We start from the raw sequence: 19247 nt of genomic DNA, 5'->3' as shown, positions 1-19247 counted from the left end.
TCCCGCCCGGCAGGTGGCGGTAATTCACCTTTCAGTTGATGTCATCCGCCTCAAAACTAACGAAGAAGAGGAGGGGCTCTTCCCTAAATAACCCCAGAAGAAGAAGAAGAAGAAAGTCTGTCACGTACCTAACGAACTGGTACGCCATTGGTCAGAAGCCCTGAGGCAGAGCTTCCTATTGGCTGAATCTGTTGCCCCGCCATTGGAACCTGGAAACAGCGCCACAATCAATTTACATTCAGCTCGTTGTTCCGCTGCCGGTTTGTCCAGATGGATGTCTGCTTTAAATACTTTCTTCTTTAACTTTAATTCCATTAAACGTCGTTGCCTGGAAGACTCGAGCTTCGTCAAGTATGCTAAGCTAACAAGAGCTAACGCGAAGTCGGTCCCGGCGAGCTAATAGGAAGCTAAGCTAAGCTAACACTAGCTAGTAGTGTTAGCGTAACTGACCGAGAGGTGTTAGATTATATTATTATTATTATTATTATTATTATATCCAGCGCCGCAGACATGAGCTGCCCGGTGAACCTGCAGGCTCTGCCGACCAGAGTGTTACAAGAGGTCTTCACCCCGGAAACCGTGAGAGTCAGGTGAGGAGGAGGTTCAGGGGACAGGTGGGTTCAGGAGGTTTGGAGGACAGGTGGGTTCAGGAGGTTTGGAGGACAGGTGGGTTCAGGAGGACAGGAGGGTTCAGGAGGTTCGGAGGACAGGAGGGTTCAGGAGGTTCGGGGGACAGGAGGGTTCAGGAGGTTTGGAGGACAGGTGGGTTCAGGAGGACAGGAGGGTTCAGGAGGTTTGGAGGACAGGAGGGTTCAGGAGGACAGGAGGGTTCAGGAGGTTCGGGGGACAGGAGGGTTCAGGAGGTTCGGAGGACAGGGACAGATATTTCCCCTCAGTCGGGACAAGATGAACTGTCTCTTCTATTTCTGACTCCAGCGCTTCCTGTCTTTGTATCCTCACTATTTATTTTTGTTATTGTAGTATTTACTTCAGTGTTGCTCTTCTCTTGATTTAATTCCTGTTTCACACTGTTCCATCGCTTTTTAAATTCATTCATGGTGGTCTGCTTTTATTTTGACTGTCGAAACTCTGTTTTTGAAGGTGAGATATATATATATATATATATATATATATATATATATATATATATATATATATATGGTCACAAGAACAAAAGTTTGAATGTACCTTTTAAAACCTTGACTTATAAAGCATCTGGACTGCAGCTTCATATGTAGATCAGTGTGTTTCCTTCATATCAGTTCAGTTCAGTGTCTTACTGTATTTTGCATGAAGCAGTAATGCTCCTCTCTCTCTCTCTCTCTCTCTCTCTCTCTCTCTCTCTCTCTCTCTCTCTCTCTCTCATGTTTTGACTCTGCAGAACCTCGGGGAACGCTCTCACTCCGCTGACCTTCCCCAAGTCCCAGTCCGCCCTGTGGGACCCCAGTCCTGCCGGAGACCAGCTCCTCCTCCACCTCTGCTGCTACAGGTAAATCCAGCAGCTTTATTAATCAATCAAAACTTTATTTATAGAGCACTTTTTGTACAAATGCAGTTCAAAGTGCTTCCCAGTGCAGTAGATGAGACAGGAAATGGACAGATTACAGAGACACAGAACAGTTGGAGGTAAAACAAAAGAATAAATGAAGTCACTAATGAGAAAAATAAGACAAACATTAGAAACAGTCCGCACCGAGTGACAGCTGTGTGTCCGCAGGACGCCGCGGCTGCTGCTGCAGGAGAAAGCTCTGCGCCTGGCGCAGCGCCACGCCCGGCGGGCCGGCCGGCCGCGCTCCAGCTGCTTCCTGCTGGGCTCCGTCACCGTGGATCCAGGTGAGACTCACGCTGTTGTCATGTTCTGATTACAGGATCACAGTAGCAGGGTTTCCCACACATGAGGGAGGGGGGAGGGGCCGGTTTGGGATCGGGCCTCAGCCTCCTCCTCTCTGAAGGAGAGAGAGCGTCTCCTGGTTAAACAACACAAACTGAATGTTGTCTTCCCTCTCCCTCCGGTCCAGATGAGCAGGGAGTCACTGTGACCCTGGACCGCTTCGACCCGGGCCGGGAGCCGCCCGGGGCTTCTGGGAAGGTTCCCTCCGCTCTGCTGCCGGGAGACCTTCTGGTTCCTGTGGTGTTCTCTCAGAGGGAGGCGGAGCCAGACGATGACGTCCAATCAGCAGCGGATCTCCACGCATCCTTCAAGGTGTGTGTGACACAAGATCTGTCTGGTCTGTCTGTCGATCTGACCTGTCTGTCTGTCTGACCTGTCTGTCTCTCCAGGTGCTGCAGCGCTGTCTGAGCAGCAGACAGGCTCTGGAGCTGCCCCAGCTGCTGGAGGTCAGAGGTCACGTCAGCTGCCAGCAGCAGGCGGACGTCGCGGCGTTCAGTCTTCGCTGGTCGGCCGTCGCTCCGGCCGTCCGCCTGGAGGTTCAGGCCGTCCGCTCCCTTCCCATCATCCCCACCGCGCTGCTGCGGAGCCTGAGCGGTCTGTCCGGCCCGCCGCACGCCGCCGGCCGCCAGAGAGGGTGAGACGGGTCAAACGTGTCGGGTCGGCGGGTCGACGCGGTGCGGCCGTACAGGGAGCGACAGTTTTTATTGGACAGTCACAGTACAGAGAGACCCGGTCCAGATTCAAACCAGGACGTTGTGTAGATGTGGTACTGAGCCACCGGGACGCCCCGATTAAACATATTTATGTTTATCACACTACATTACCCAGCATCCCTTCAGTACAAACAAGGCACAACTTCCTGGTTTGGACTGTTCCAAATCCATAAGCCATCCGAAAGCTGACAAGCTGCTGACAGAAGACACTCAGCTGCTGGTGAGCTGCAGGCTGACGAGGAGATTTAAAGGCTGCTGATAGTTCTGCTGTTTGGTTAGAGGACTCTGTCACCCGGCAGGGAATAGGCCCAATCAGTTTGGTTCGCTCATTACGATGAAGAGAGGCTTCATGGGAAATGTAGTTCAGTAACTGCACTTGTAAACACAGTCTTGTACCGAAGCCTTTTCCTTCAAAAGTAAAAAAAAAAAGTTTGTCTGGTGGTGCTGCTGTCTGTAGCACGGCACGTCAAATCAATACATTTTTAAATGGATCAGAAGTTGATGGAACAGCCTGCAGCCGACACGCCGCCTCACCGGGCGTTCACACCAAACGAGCTGCACTGCACCGCACAGAGCGACTTGTTTTCAGTGAGCGCTCTCCTGGACGGCTGCACAGCTGAAAGCGGCGCGCACCACCTTGATTTTTCACCAGGTTTTGCCCCCAAAGTTCAACTATATTGAACTTTAACCTCCAAACACGCTGACCTCTACGAGGCGTCCAATGGCATTCCGACATTTACAGGAGGCGGAAGTTTTGTAGGCGCCGGAGCACCAAAGAGTAATTCCACTTTAAAAACATATCAGAACCTGGCCAAAAAGTCACAGGCAGGCAGATAATATCTGAAAGGACGGAGACACCAGGTTATTTACATATTCAAAAGAAGCCTAGATAGTATCATTGTTGAATTCGTTCAGCTGCTTTGTACGATGTTAAGATCTGAAAACATTAACTTAGCACATTATTCATGTCATTAGTAAATCTATCCACATTAAAACGGACTATTCACAGAAAACGAACCCATAGGCTGTTTGTTGTTTAATAAACTGCTGGTGACCCGCTAGTGCACCGTCGCTTCTGGTGTGAGTCGGTCTTCAGCCGGACCTCCAGGCCTCGGACCCCGACCGGGGCGGGACGGAGTCCGGCGGTCGGATCTCGGCTCGGTCGTTGACGCCGGTGTTTGTCTCGTTCTCAGCTTCCTGACCATGGACCAGACCCGGAAGCTGCTGCTGCTGCTGGAGTCCGACCCCAAAGCCTCCGGCCTGCCGCTGGTGGGAGTGTGAGTCTGTTCCTGCTCCGCTGCCTGGTGCCGACTGTGGTTCTGTGGTTCTGTGTGTTCTGTGTGTGCTGACTGGTTCTGTGGTTCTGTGTGTGCTGACTGGTTCTGTGGTTCTGTGTGTGCTGACTGGTACTGTGGTTCTGTGTGTGCTGACTGGTTCTGTGGTTCTGTGTGTGCTGACTGTGGTTCTGTGTGTGCTGACTGGTTCTGTGGTTCTGTGGTTCTGTGTGTGCTGACTGGTTCTGTGGTTCTGTGGTTCTGTGTGTGCTGACTGGTTCTGTGGTTCTGTGTGTGCTGACTGGTACTGTGGTTCTGTGTGTGCTGACTGGTTCTGTGGTTCTGTGGTTCTGTGTGTGCTGACTGGTTCTGTGGTTCTGTGTGTGCTGACTGTGGTTCTGTGTGTGCTGACTGGTACTGTGGTTCTGTGTGTGCTGACTGGTTCTGTGGTTCTGTGTGTGCTGACTGGTTCTGTGGTTCTGTGTGTGCTGACTGGTTCTGTGGTTCTGTGTGTGGTGCTGACTGGTTCTGTGGTTCTGTGGTTCTGTGTGTGCTGACTGGTTCTGTGGTTCTGTGTGTGCTGACTGGTTCTGTGGTTCTGTGTGTGGTGCTGACTGGTTCTGTGGTTCTGTGTGTGCTGACTGGTTCTGTGGTTCTGTGTGTGGTGCTGACTGGTTCTGTGGTTCTGTGTGTGGTGCTGACTGGTTCTGTGGTTCTGTGTGTGGTGCTGACTGGTTCTGTGGTTCTGTGTGTGCTGACTGGTTCTGTGGTTCTGTGTGTGGTGCTGACTGGTTCTGTGGTTCTGTGTGTGTGCTGACTGGTTCTGTGGTTCTGTGTGTGGTGCTGACTGGTTCTGTGGTTCTGTGTGTGCTGACTGGTTCTGTGGTTCTGTGTGTGGTGCTGACTGGTTCTGTGGTTCTGTGTGTGGTGCTGACTGGTTCTGTGGTTCTGTGTGTGGTGCTGACTGGTTCTGTGGTTCTGTGTGTGGTGCTGACTGGTTCTGTGGTTCTGTGTGTGCTGACTGGTTCTGTGGTTCTGTGTGTGGTGCTGACTGGTTCTGTGGTTCTGTGTGTGGTGCTGACTGGTTCTGTGGTTCTGTGTGTGGTGCTGACTGGTTCTGTGGTTCTCTGTGTGCTGACTGGTTCTGTGGTTCTGTGTGTGTGCTGACTGGTTCTGTGGTTCTGTGTGTGCTGACTGGTTCTGTGGTTCTGTGTGTGTGCTGACTGGTTCTGTGGTTCTGTGTGTGCTGACTGGTTCTGTGGTTCTGTGTGTGCTGACTGGTTCTGTGGTTCTGTGTGTGCTGACTGGTTCTGTGGTTCTGTGTGTGGCAGGTGGCTGAGTGGAGTCCAGCAGGTCTCTAACCCCCAGGTGTGGGCGTGGTGTCTGAGGTTCCTGTTCAGCTCCTCCCTGCAGGACCGGTGAGTGAAGTGGGAATGACAGAGTCTTTACTCCGGTCCCAAGTCCAGTCCCAAGTCTAAATGTAGATTACCGAGTCAAGTCCGTGTCATTAATGTCAAGTCCCAAGTCAAGTCAAGTCTCAAGTCTTCTCTTCTTGCGGCAAGTCAAATCTCAAGAAATTAAAATTGTGACTCAAGTGTGACTCGAGTCCAAGTCATGTGACTCAAATCCCCACCTCTGGTGCACAGTAATGGAAAAAGTGAAAATAGTCCCATTAAACTCGATAATTAGCGGAGTTATAAAGGAAGAAGAAATCCACCTGCTGTTCAACACCATGTTCTGTTGGTGCAGCAGTTTGTTGTCGTGTTGAAATCAGTCTGAGGACAGCAGGAGCTTCAGACTGGAAGAACAGTCTGACTTCCTCATTCTCTTAAAGCATTCTGATCTAAAGGTTTCTGCTTAAATGCTTGAAATGAGTTTCTTAGACAAATATAAATAGTGAAGTTGATCCTATGTATGAATTTCTTTCCAAAGCCTTTGCCTTTCCATCAAGGCAAAGAATCTAAAATATAAGATAGTTTTGACTTAATTTTGGCTAGTGCAACATAAAATGGCGATTATGGAATTTTAAGTGTTAGTTGCTATGGCGACAACACAGTCTGGACATTAAGGTGTAAAGTCTGTCACACTGTGAGAACTGAGCAGGTGAGTCTGTTAGCAAACTGTCAGAACTCAACTGGAAGCTAACGTTAGCGACGAGGCTAACGTAGCTTCATCACAGACTGTACTTCTCTCTCTAGCTCTTCTAGTCAACATTAGCATGTTAGCAATCCATGGCAGCAAGGAGACAGAGAAGCTGCTTTGGTTCTTGCTGTAAAACCTCTCAGCTCAGTGACTTGCTGTGAGTCGCTTTATACAGAAGCTAGTCCGACGGGTCACAGCAAGATGGCCGCCGCTCCGACCGTCCAGGAACGTTGATTTGAACGGGAATGACCGTTCCGTCCATTGAAGTTCTGTGGTCGACACTCTTCAGTGGCATTAATGGAGAGAGGAGAAACTAACATGGCGGCGGTGTTAACGGAGCCTCGCTGCTGTGTTGCAGAGTTCTGTCGGAGAGCGGCTGTTTCCTGGTGGTTCTGTTCGGTCCGACCCACAGAGCGGCTCGGTTCTACCAGTGCCGTCTGGCCGGCGGGGGGCGGGGCCTGCCGTCCGGAGGGGGGCGGGGCCTGCCGGAGATGGAGTACCAGCTGCTGTCCGCCTCCCAGTCCCTCACACTCTACCAGGTATCGGCATGTTTTTATTTTGTGATTATTATTAATTGCTATGTGGAGATTTCATTGAGACATAATGATATAAACCAGTATCCAGCTGTGTTGCTGTTTTCTCCTCTTTTCTAAAGCTTGTTGTCAGATTCCGCTCCTGAAGGAAGCTCCTCCCCCTCCCTCCAGGAGCTTTACGAGTTTTTTAAACTAGCTTGTCTCTCCCCCTCCCATCGCTGAACATATTCTCATAATGGAGGAATCGATGAAGCGAGCGAGTTAACTTGTTAAACTTGTTAAACTAGTAAACTGTTAAACTAGTGAACTTGCTACCTGCCTCTTCACTTGTCATTGTGAGTCATGTGACCTTCAGCAGGACAAAGATCTGTCAGTGAGACTGGTAACCGGTGACACTTCTCTGTAGGAACAGTTAGCTTAGCCGTTAGCATTTATGCACGCTGCTTTGTCATGTTTGTCCCTGGCTGGCCTCCGTAGTGCAGGAGAGGGAGGGAGGAGTGGCTTTGCTGTGCTTTATTTACAAATGTTTTGCTGTTTCTGTCGCCCTCTAGTGGTCAGAAAATTTCACTTATTGCAACTTTAGTATTTGAGGCTCCTGCTCATCATCTACTTGCAAATCCCAGTTTATTGCGACGTTTCGGTCACAGACCTTCTTCAAAGCATCAAACATGGAAATGACGCCACCTGTAGGCTACTTATAGATTACTTATAGGTTATGTCGTCATTGACAACGGCTGCAGGACACCAATCAAACAAATTAGCCTATCAACATACTTATTACATCAATAAATCAGCATTTTTTACATTAATACATTAATAAAAAGGCCAGCATTTATCACATAAATAAAGATCAGTTTGTATAATAAGAGATAAAGTATACAACTATCTATGCAAAGTGGCCTAGCTTGAGTAAATATACAGTATCTAAATATATAAATGTTACAAAAAAAAGGGGGTAAATGGCAATACAGAAAAATTTATGTGGATGAGGTAACTTGCCTACTTCCTACTAAAAACGAATGACTTCCTGTTTGGTAGCGTGCAGTGTGAACGCACCGTAACACCGGTGTCATGTGTGTTGCAGCACGTGGAGGCGGGCGGCCGGGCGCTGCGGTGCGAGCTCGCCGCTGAGCGGAGCGGCAGGCGGACGCAGATCTTCAGAGACGCTCAGCGCTCCTTCAGGTAGGCGGAGGACGGATCAGCCTCACACCCTGATGCTTCTCCAGCTTTAATCACGTCAGGAGATACTTGATGTTTCTCCTTCGTCTTAGTTGTTTTTCACAGTAAATATTCTGAAACAAACTCTGTCTAAATATTAAGTAAGTGAAGAAGAGAGCAGCAGTTTAAATGTGTAACCGTGTCCCGTCCCGTCCCGTCCGTCTCGTCTCGGTTCTCCTGGTTTTCCTGAGTGAGACTCGTCGATATGAAACGCTGAACGGAGCTTATTTCAAACTGTAAAAGTTTCCAGTCTCATATCGGCGTTCTGATGCTTCTCATTCAGCGATGAATTGACTTTACTGACTGAATCAGAGTCTCCAGTTGTTTTCTCTGCTGTTTGAATTTTAAAATATCCGTGATCTTGGTGCAGCAGGTAGAAACTGTCAGAATTAACATTAAAGGGATGGAAAAATAAAAAACATGAGCAAAGAATTGTCCTTTAACTCAGCAGAAATCACTTGGAGATGCATTGTGGGTAGAAATCTTGGCTGAATGTTGTGAGCTTCCTGTCTTCATGCCCCCCCGCCCCCTCCCCCTCCCCCTCCCCCCTCCCCCACAGCGCCCCCCCACCCGTCCCGGCTCTGTCCGTCAGCGACCAGGACTCCGGAGTCGAAGAGGAAGACCTCTCTCCAAGACCCTCCCCCAACCCCCACCCCCCCGCTCCACAGGTCCGTCTGATCAATAACTAGTGCTATAGTGATCAAGTTTTTCTTTAACTAGTGAAGTATTGATCAGGTCAGTGTGTGTGTGTGTGTGTGTGTGTGTGTGTGTGTGTTGTGTTTCAGGCCCGGCGAGTGCAGCCGTCTGTTCCAGAACTTTCTCTGCTGATTGACAGCAGCTTCGTCAGCTCCAACGGGATTGGCCGGCAGGATCCTGGCTCCTCCCACAGGCCTCCTCCAGCGCCCCCCCACCTCCTCCCCGCCCCCCCCACCCCTTCCTTCAGTCCGGCTGCCAACAGGAAGTCTGCTTCTCCATTTGGAAAGGCCTCCCCCTCCCCCTCCCCCTCCACCACCTCCTCCGCTCCCAGACCAGCGCCCCTCCCCCTCACACACCTCCACAGCACCCCCAACTCCAACCTGGAGCCGCCCCACTCCTGCTGCCCCCCCCACACCTACAACTGCACCTCCATCTTCTGTTCCCCCTCCCTCCACCCTGCTCCTCCTCCCTCCCTCCACCCTGCTCCTCCTCTCTCCCTCCACCCTGCTCCTCCTCCTCTCTCCCTCCACCCTGTTCCTCCTCCCTCCCTCCATCCTGCTCCTCCTCCTGGCCAGTGGGACAGTGACTCCACCCCTCCCCTCCCAAACAGCTGTCCCTTCTCCTCTCACCAAATGCACCCCTCCCTCCACCACCACCACCCATTAGAAACGCCTCACCCCCCCCACCGCAGCCCGGCACGTCACCCGGCGGACGAACCAAACGTCCCTCAGCTCCCTGCGCCTCCTCCTGCGTCTCCTCCCTGGCGTTGCTGTGAGCGGCGGGCGGAGGGCGTCCCGCCGCCCGACGCCTACCGGCTCCTCCTCCAGCAGGACCGGCAGCTCCGCCTGCTGCAGGCTCAGGTGACGGCTGCTCTGTGACGGCGTTAAAGGAACAGTTCACCCAAAAACGAGTGATTCATATCAGTGAAGCTTGTTTGTCCACAGAGAGTTAGCAGCTCCGTGTCAGCCTTCTGAAAACAGCTGAACTGCACAGGAACTAAAGTAGCCTGATATTCAGACTGAACGGCCATATTGTTTCCACTCCATTATTCAGTCTGACATCACCTCCATGTTGGCCGTTTCTGTGTGTGGGGGTGTTGATTTCCCCAGAACCAATCACTAGTGACTGATGTTTCCGGCCGCTCTGACGTTATTTCCAGTCACACTGATGCTGGGTACATTTACTAACTTTACCAAGAATGTCGGTCGTTTTTGAGAAAAAGTCTTCACTGACTTCACTAACATTTTTCGAAAGCCTGAAGACACGACCTCTCCCCCTGTCTGTTTCACCGGTGTTTCGACAAGTGACAAAATAAAAATTTTTGGGTGAACTATTCCTTTGATTCCTCAAAGCGGTAGACATGCATAATAAAACAGAACTAGCTCTTTGGTTATCATACATGTTAGCATAGCAGCCATTAAAAGTTCATTAAACACGGTGGACAGAGTCGGTACGTAGTGTTTGGTGAAGCTGGCGGTCTGTGTGGGATCTGAACACAGTGGTTTCCTGTGTCTCGGTAGATCCAGATGCTGCTGGAGGCTCAGGGGAAACCTCCGCCCCCCCGCCGGCCGGCCGACACCCAGACACCCAGAGACACCGCCAGCATCGCCGTGGGAACAGGTACGACCAGCTACACCCACCTGAGTTACTGAGCAGGGCTGGGCGGTACGGGCTTGGGCCCGAATATCACGATATTTACCGTGATATCGATATCACACACACACACACACACACACACACACCCACACCCCACCCCCCCAATCATACTTGAAATGAAAAATTTGTCATTGTCTTTTTAATTCAGATGGGTTTCCTTTTCCACAATCAGCCTGTTTTTCTGGAAACAGCAGGAATGAGCAAATTACATTTCCTCCAATGCTTGAATAGTAAGATCAAATTTCTAGGCTGTTAATAATAAATATTATATATATTATATATTATATAAATATTATTATTGCCTAGAAATTTGATGTAATTTGGAACAAATAAATAGTCCCTCCCCCGTGATAATATCGTATATCCCGATATAAAATTTCGGATATCGCCCAAGCCTAGTTGAAATCAATATCACGATAATCTTAAGGATTTTTTCCGATATCGATAAATATCACAATATGGCTCAAAATGACATTAAATAATCAAATTAACATTCATCCCATTGAACCAAATTGTAAAACAAAACTGAATTCGCTTGTTATCGTTAGTTCAGACAAAATCACCACGTCATCACGATGTGATTCTACTGAAAGACGATAAACGACCGAAAAGAGCAATTTCTGATTTGTCGTCATTGAGTTGGAGGTTCTCACACCGAGCTCTTAATCTGTAAAGGCCGTCTGTGAGATGCAGGCGGCGTCTGCACGGCGGTGGAAGGACGCGTCGCGTTTCTGGGCGATGTGGCCGAGGGGCGGCAGCACAGGGAGAACAAGACCGGGCCCAGAACGGAGCCCTGAGGGACGCCGCAGGGTTTATTTTGAGATGCATCATTCTCACAGGTTTCCTCAGAATCTGACCAGCGGTGTCTGAGAGTTTGTGCATGACGCACGGACCGGGCCGGGTGGGGCCCTCCTCCCTCCTCCCTCCTTCCTCCTTCCTCCCTCCTCCCTCCTTCCTCCTTCCTCCTTCCTCCTCCCTCCTCCCTCCTCCCTCCTCCCTCCTCTCCTCTCTTCATGGGAGACAAACCTGCACATCGCTCTTCACATGGCTGAACTGTTACATGTCAACTTTGGTTTTTAGGTGCCAGTCTGTTCTGGGGAACTCCTGTCCAGCCCCGCCCTCAGGACCACCACCAGGACTGCCCCAGCCCCCCCCCTTCCTCAAGACCTGCTGCCTCTTCCTCCAGACCCCCCCCCTCCTCCCCCAGCCCCCCCTCTTCCTCCAGACCTCCCCCCTCTTTCTCCAACCCCCCCTCCTCTTCCAGACCTCCCCCCTCCTCCCCCAGCCCCCCCTCTTCCACCTCCTCCTCACGCGGCAGCCTCCCCCTCCTCCTCAGGCCGGTGGGCGGAGCCGAGGACGATGACATCACAGGACAGGAGGCTCCCTGCTCCCCCTCTGGTCAGCCCAAGTAAGGCTCCTACTTGGTCCACTTGTCTCCTTGTCCTGGGACGGTGAAGCCCCACTGAACGCGAACTGCCTGGCGACCAATTCCGCCTCCATTCATTTTCTATGGACGCAAGTAATTCGCTGCGCTGAGCATGCTGGGATAGCTCGCGGCGCGGTGAATAGGGCAGGACAAAAGTTGAGCTCAAGTTAACTTTATGCAAATGTTCGCGGGGTTCGTGTCTCGAGAGCCAATCGCTTTCGAGGCTGCAGCACCGACGTCGTCTGTACAACCAGGAAATGCGAAAGTGAAACTCGTGAAGAGTGTGAAACTTGTATCGTAGCTGATAATCTAACCATGTAAAAAAATATTTTTTTCAGCGAATCTCTTAGTTACACTAACGTTGTTGTTGTGAAGCAGTCACTTCCATTTGGGCAAAGGAGAAAAGCCTGTAAATCACAGACGTAGACCTACAATACAATACAGTACAATACAGTACAATACAATACAATACAGTACAATACAGTACAATACAGTACAATACAATACAATGCAATGCAATGTAGTACAATACAACTTTATTAAGTGAATAAAGAACTGTTGGGGCTGGGAGACCTCGTGGGGTTGACGAGACTCTCACCACACAAGTCATCCCGCCCAGAGCGGCCAGCGAGAGAGCGCGGACGCGAGCCAATACGACTTCATCGCTTCAGTGGGGCTTCACCGTAAAGCTGCAGTCAGCGATTTTCTGACCACTAGAGGGCGACAGAAACTGCAAAACGTTTGTAAATAACACACAGCAAAGCCACTGCGCTACGGAGGCTCCTAAGGACAAACCTAGCAAAGTAGCGTGCATAAAGGCTAACAGCTAAGCTAACCGTACCTACAGAGAAGTGTCACCGGTTACCAGTCTCACTTTGACAGATCTTTATCCTGCTGAAGGTCACATGACCCACAATGACAAGTGAAGAGGCAGGTAGCAGGTTCACTAGTTTAACAGGTTTACTCGCTCGCTTCATGGATTCCACCATTACTAAAAACATTTTCAGGAATGTGAGGGGGAGAGCGCCGCTTTTAAACAGCGAGGGAGGAGACGAGCTAGTTTAGAAGAAATGAAAAGCTGCTGGATGGAGGGGGAGGAGCTTCGTTCAGGAGCGGAGTCTGACAACAAGCTTTAGAAAAGAGGAGAAAACAGCAACACAGCTGGATAATGTCTCAATCAAATCTCCACACAGCAACATGAGCTTCAGACTGGTTAGAAGGTCTGATGTCACTTCCTGCAGGTTTAAGAAACTATACAGCAGCTGCTACTGTTACCACATTAACATACCATCATATTCTCAGCTGGACTATTCTTAGACAGTGAAGCTTAAATTTGAAGTGTGAGCTAATGTAAACTGTGATGTCATGTCCTGTACAGCAGCAGCGGTCTGCAGAGTCCTGTGCTGGGAGAGAGCGCCAGCATGTACCTCCAACAGAGGTTCCACCAAGACCTGGACCACCATCCGCAGAACCAAGAGAGGTTCCACCAAGACCTGGACCTCCATCCGCAGAACCAAGAGAGGTTCCACCAAGACCTGGACCTCCATCCGCAGAACCAAGAGAGGTTCCACCAAGACCTGGACCACCATACGCAGAACCAAGAGAGGTTCTACCAAGACCTGGACCACCATCCGCAGAACCAAGAGAGGTTCTACCAAGACCTGCTGGTAAACATCACACAGCTAAACCCTCAGTCTGTCAGGCTCAGTCTGAGGCCGGTGCCTGATGTGTGTCCTCCTGTCCCAGCTGCAGCTCCTCCTGTGGGCTGGTGATCAGCTGCTGGATCGACAGTTCTGCCATCAGCAGCAGGGCTGCACCGATCTGTCAACCGCCAATCACAAACGACCGATAAACGTTCTGGTCATCTGTAATCAGCCGATCTGTTTCAACTGCCTGATTTAAAAAAAAAAAAAAAAAGTTTTATTTGCTAGATCAGGAAACGCGTCTCGGTAAACAGTGTGAGCCTGTCTGCGTCTGATGCAGATCACGCTGCTGCAGTATGTAATGTGTGTGCTGCTAGTGTGTGTGTGTGTGTGTGTGTGTGTGTGTGTGTGTGTGTGTTTTGCATTTCACAGCCTATGATCAGAGATTAGAACCAGTTTAATGCTCTGGAGAAGGCAGACATGATGCTGAACTACCAGCGTCGCCGTGGATAAAAACTGGGATTTATTTCCACATGGCAGAACAGTCTGTTAAACACAGAGCTTTACTGTTGCCGCTGCTGCCGGTCACATGACGCGCCGGCAGCAGGGAGTCTGGGTAAAATGCATCAATTCAATCAGCGATCAGATCGATGATCAGCCGATTGCACTTAAAAATGGAAATTGGCCTCAGAAAACCTGATCAGTGCTTTGCTAATCTGCAGCTGTTCTACAGGTTCACCCATGTCAGAGTAACAGATCTGTTTACACACACACACACACACACACACACATATATAGAAAATACACACTACAGTCCAGTCTGAACCTGACTGAATGTCCTGTCTCATTCTCTTAAAGCATTCTGATCTAAAGGTTTCTGCTTAAATGCTTGAAATGAGTTTCTTAGACAAATATAAATAGTGAAGTTGATCCTATGTATGAATTTCTTTCCAAAGCCTTTGTCTTTCCATCAAGGCTAAGAATCTAAAATATAAGATAGTTTTGATTTGTTTAACACTTTTTTGGTCGCTGCATAATTCCATTTGTGTTATTTCATAGTTTTGAGTCTTTACTGTTATTCTAAAATGTGGAAAAGAGTAAAAACAAATAAAATGTGTTGCGTCCAAACTACTGTATATGTATTTTGTCCGTATATGCTGAAGCCTGTCCTCTGCCTCAGGGCCAGCTGACCAGTCGCCTGCAGGCCTCTGGCAGCCTGTGTTCGCTCCCGGAGGAAGCCCCGGAGGAAGCCCCGGAGGAAGCCCCGGCCTCCGGCGGCAGAGACCCGGTGCTCGCCGCCACGCTGCGCCGCCTGCAGCAGCTGGGAGTCGATGTGGACGAGGATCTGAGCCGCGGCGACAGAACCAGACGGGACGCCGTGGAGAGCGCCAGGTACTCTCCTCATCACTCACTGCACAGGAAAGAGAGAGAGAGAGACTACTATGACTACTACTGTTCAGTTCTTCCCATACACAGCCAGTGTAGTATTGATCAATTCTTCAATCAATCTGTAATCAATCAGATTGGAGCAGATCAGGTTAATAATAAACTTCAGTTTGATGCTGTTAGCTGCAGCGACACCGCCGAGCATGCTGGGTAACGGTGCTAATGAGGCCACTGGCTGATGACACCAAACCTACAGCGGAGCTTTCAGCCGGAGAGAACAGATGAGCTGAATGTTGATGTGATTTTAGTTTGGCCGGTAAAGCTGTAGAGGATTCTGCTGTGGACGGAGGTAACTGTGTGTGTGTGTGTGTGTGTGTGTGTGTGTGTGTGTGTGTGTGTGTGTGTGTGTGTGTGTGTGTGTGTGTGTTGCAGCACCCTGGCCTGCATCAACCCAGCAGCAGTTCTTCCCAGACTGCACCTGGTGGAGCCGGTGTGCGGCGGCTCGCTGGCCGGAGGCAGCGTGGATCTGAGCCTGGAGGCCAACGCCATCGCCCTGCGCTACCTGAGCGACTCCCAGCTGTGCCGGCTGTCGGCTCGGCCCGGCCGCTCGGACGCCGTCCTGTCGCCCAGCAACATGTCGCTGGCCAGCAGGAGGTACATGAGGAGGTACGGCCTGATCGAAGAGGAGGAGGAAGAGGAGGAGGAGGAGGAGGAGGAGCAGGGCGTCGGGCCCGGGCAGCGGGAGGCGTCGGCCCGGCAGCCGCCGTCTGCGGGTTTAAACGTTAAACTCCTCCCGCAGAGCCAGCTGATCCGGGACCTGCGGCCGAAGATGCGGCTTCTAGCCGGCGCCGACGACAAGGAGAACCGTGCCGCCGGGCGGCCATCTTTAGGCGGGGCGAGCGGCCGCCAGCCGGAGGGCTCGGTGGGAAACTTCCTGGATCTGAGTCGACTCAGACAGCTGCCCAAACTCTTCTGAACACACCCGACCCAACATGGTGGTCTGCTCCGTCTGGACCGCTTTAAGACTTTTTATTGTATTTTACACTGATCAGTTTGTTGTGGGTCTCAGGATGTGAGCAGTGTGTGTGTTACTGTGTGTGTGTGTTAGTGTGTGTGTTACTGTGTGTGTGTGTTAGTGTGCGAGTTACTGTGTGTGTTACTGTGTGTGTGAGTTACTGTGTGTGTTACTGTGTGGACAAACAGAAACACACTACAGGCTGTCTGAGGCGGAGCTGACTTCCACCTGAGGACGAGACCGTGGGTCCAGCTGCTGGTCTGTGGTCCTGTTTGGTACTGAAGCCCTCCAGTGTCGAGCTGAACTGGTTTTGTTGGAAGTCTTAGTCTAGTTTGTTTTCTCAGTCCACTTCTTCTCACAGAGGGTTGTGATGTGTGACGACAGATTAGTGATTTAATGAAGTGTGTGTGTGTGTGTGTGTGTGCGCGCATTTAATTCCTGTTTTTTGTATATGAAATGTCTTTTGCCTAGTATTTTTTATTATTATTTATGATTCCCCAAATAAATACCAAGATTCATAATGATTTTAGCCTAAATACATTTGTATACAACAACACTTGTTGGTAGTTGGTGCGAGTCGCCATTCTACTGCTGAAAAGACTAAAGGATCAATTGATAGATTTAGTTCCTCTATGTAACTCCTCTCTTCCTCCTGTAGCTGTTGGACCCACAGACAGTATTGTCTGTAGTTGTTGGACCCACAGACAGTATTGTCTGTAGTTGTTGGACCCACAGACAGTATTGTCTGTAGCTGTTGGACCCACAGACAGTATTGTCTGTAGCTGTTGGACCCACAGACAGTATTGTCTGTAGTTGTTGGACCCACAGACAGTACTGTCTGTAGTTGTTGGACCCACAGACAGTATTGTCTGTAGTTGTTGGACCCACAGACAGTATTGTCTGTAGTTGTTGGACCCACAGACAGTACTGTCTGTAGTTGTTGGACCCACAGACAGTATTGTCTGTAGTTGTTGGACCCACAGACAGTATTGTCTGTAGTTGTTGGACCCACAGACAGTATTGTCTGTAGTTGTTGGACCCACAGACAGCATTATTATTATTATACACCAAGGAGAGATGTGCTGACAGGAAACAGCAGCAGCTCTCACCTGAGCAGCTGACTGCGGACAGTAAAGACCCGTTCACTCTCTATCTACAACTAGAAACTAGAGACCGTTCACATCTACAACATCTACACCTCCTGTCTGCCGGCTTCACCCAGACACCACAGAAACACCAGAAGCTTCTTCCTGCACAACCTTTTGTCAAAGTTGTAATATTATGTGAATCTGTCCCAAGTCAGTCTCAAGTCTAAATGTAGAACAGCAAGTCAAGTCAGAACAAATCAAGAGTCCAGTATCAATTTAATATCTTAAAGAAAACTAAATATCTAGGACTTTTCAATGCAATATGGTTTTAATAGGATAAAAACTTGGTAAGAGCATCATGAGTTTGATTTCTATAATCAGTTTCAACTTCAATAAATTCAATCATTCCATACAAATTCAGAAAACAGAATTTAAAAAGTGAAAAGTTAATCAGTTCTTCCTAATCGACCTTCATACTGTTAGAGATCCTGCTGACGGACGGTGGGACGTCCCGACCCGCTTGGCGGAGGAAGCGACACCACAGAACTGAACTGCTTTCACACTGCAGTGAAGTCTGATCACTTCCTCCCTGCAGTGAGCCGCCCGATGCCCCGCCCCCTTCTTGCTTACAACTTTAATGTGATTGGTTGAAAATGTTTTATCATCGTGTCTGCATCCAAAAAAACTGAGATCGAACCAAAAATCTAATTCCAGTTATGGTTTTAGATGTTTTAATAGTTATCATATACCAGAATACAGACGTTCTACTGAGAATCATTTCAATGTTTTTATGAAAAAAGTGAGACTTGTTTTTTATACATTATCAGAATCTGCTTCGTCAAAGTCCTGTCTCCCACTTTTTTCACCTATTTACAATTCTTGATAAACGTTTTATTTTCTTCGTTCCATCATCATCAGTTTCCTCCGACCGGATTTCAGTGTTCCACTTGTTCAGACTGAAAGGTTTAATAAACATAAAGAAAGAGATTCACTTTAAAGCATTTCAGCAGCTTGACTAGTTTTTTATATATCATCTGAATCTGCTGTGTCGGCGTTCCTTTATGTGCTAGAAGTGATTTTCAGACTGTTCCTCCAGACGACGGCAGTGAATGGAGAGAGAAAAAAACACAACTCTCCAGTCTGCTCTACCGGAGCAACAGATCACAGAATCACTGATGTTGGGGTTTTATCATGGAGGAAGAGACACAACCCAAGACTCTACCAGAGTCACACAGAGATTTAAATGACTCAAATCCCTCGTTCCTCTAAACCCCAAACCCCTCTGTCCTGAAGCCTCAGCAGACTGCGGCTCAGTCTGAGGTGTGGACCAGGTAAAACAGGTTCTGGGTTTGAACCCGGTCCAGGACCTTTGTCTCATGTCCCCCTCTCTCTCCCCCAGTCTTCCCTGTCTCTCTAAACTCTGAACTGAACAAAATGGGTCCGGTTGGGACGTCCCGGTGGCTCACTGAGGAGAGCATGTACCATAAGGCTCAGTCCTCCCCGCAGCGACCCGGGTTCGAATCCTGATGTCCTCCCTCTCTCTCTCTCCCATACTTTCCTGTCTCTCTCACTATCTCTGTCCAATAAAGCATAAAATGCCTGAAAATAAATCTTACAAAAAAAAAAAAGGGTCCGGTCAACAGTTCATGTTTTTGCAGCTGATTCCAGGTAGCGGGAGGATTGACTAACAGACGGATCAATATCTCAAAGGTTGAGCTGAGGAAAGCTCGGCCGGCCGGACACTGACCTGTTCCCCAAACTCACACTGATCCTCCGCTCCACACACTTCACCTGCTCAGGTAAGACTGCTACTACCTTTATTCAGATTCATATTCTATATCAATATGTTTTAGAGGATTTGTCAGATTACAGCTGGTCTAAACTGTCCGTTCAGTCTGATTCAGATCTGTTATAAACCTTAGATAATGATTTTAAAGACATGGGAAACTAACTTGCTGCATAAATGTTTTGTGTCTGGTTCTTCGGTTAAATGAGGCTTTGAGAAAATCAAATGTCTAACCTGAAGCTTTAGTCAGTTCTGAGGTTTGGTGACTTTGTTTTCTGTAGATCAACCCAAGTATTTTAATATTGACCTAAAAACACAGCAGCATTTAGACATGAAGAGTTTTATTCCAAAATGAGAGAAACACCATTAAAAAAAAAAAACATGACAGCCTCTCTAGTATTAGAGTTAGGATTCATCTGAAGACTTTTACTTATTAAATGTTTCATTTTTTCAGGACAGAATCATTTATGTTTTTCAAATATTCCCTGATGAGTTTCAGGTAGCAACATTTTTCCAAGAAAACCTTCATATTCAGTTTGAGAGACAAAAATGAAAGTTTTACATTTTTTTTAGCTGAATGCAACTAGAAACTGGTTGGGGAAAGAATAACTGGGGATGACTGGTGTGTGTGTCACTGTGTTTGTTTGGTGTGTTTGATTATTTGGTGTGTGTTTAGTGTTTGTCTAGTGTGTGTATCACTGTGTATTTGTGTGTGTGGTAGGCTGACTGGACAGTATTGATGTTACAGCAGTAAAGCAGCAGACAGACTGAAGTGTCTGA

General features: G+C 49.0%; 1 protein-coding gene across 1 annotated transcript; it reads left to right on the top strand.

Annotated features, from left to right (window-relative positions):
* The first annotated feature begins 505 nt into the window (after window positions 1-505).
* Window positions 506-16086, top strand: stil (STIL centriolar assembly protein). Its single transcript, XM_071899502.2, has 18 exons — window positions 506-590; window positions 1382-1489; window positions 1718-1833; window positions 2019-2203; window positions 2281-2525; window positions 3798-3881; window positions 5210-5296; window positions 6379-6565; window positions 7647-7735; window positions 8331-8439; window positions 8557-8925; window positions 9043-9327; window positions 9988-10087; window positions 11204-11234; window positions 11460-11531; window positions 12928-13216; window positions 14373-14584; window positions 15011-16086. Exons 1-18 carry the CDS (start codon window positions 511-513, stop codon window positions 15552-15554), a joined length of 3192 nt encoding a protein of 1063 aa, XP_071755603.2. The 5' UTR covers window positions 506-510; the 3' UTR covers window positions 15555-16086.
* Window positions 16087-19247: the final 3161 nt, after the last annotated feature.

The sequence above is a fragment of the Centroberyx gerrardi genome, chromosome 9 (genome assembly GCF_048128805.1).
Source record: "Centroberyx gerrardi isolate f3 chromosome 9, fCenGer3.hap1.cur.20231027, whole genome shotgun sequence".
NCBI classification, from domain to species: Eukaryota; Metazoa; Chordata; class Actinopteri; order Beryciformes; family Berycidae; genus Centroberyx; species Centroberyx gerrardi.
The sequence above is the reverse complement of the archived record's forward strand: the minus strand, read 5'-3'. Positions and strand labels throughout refer to the sequence as shown.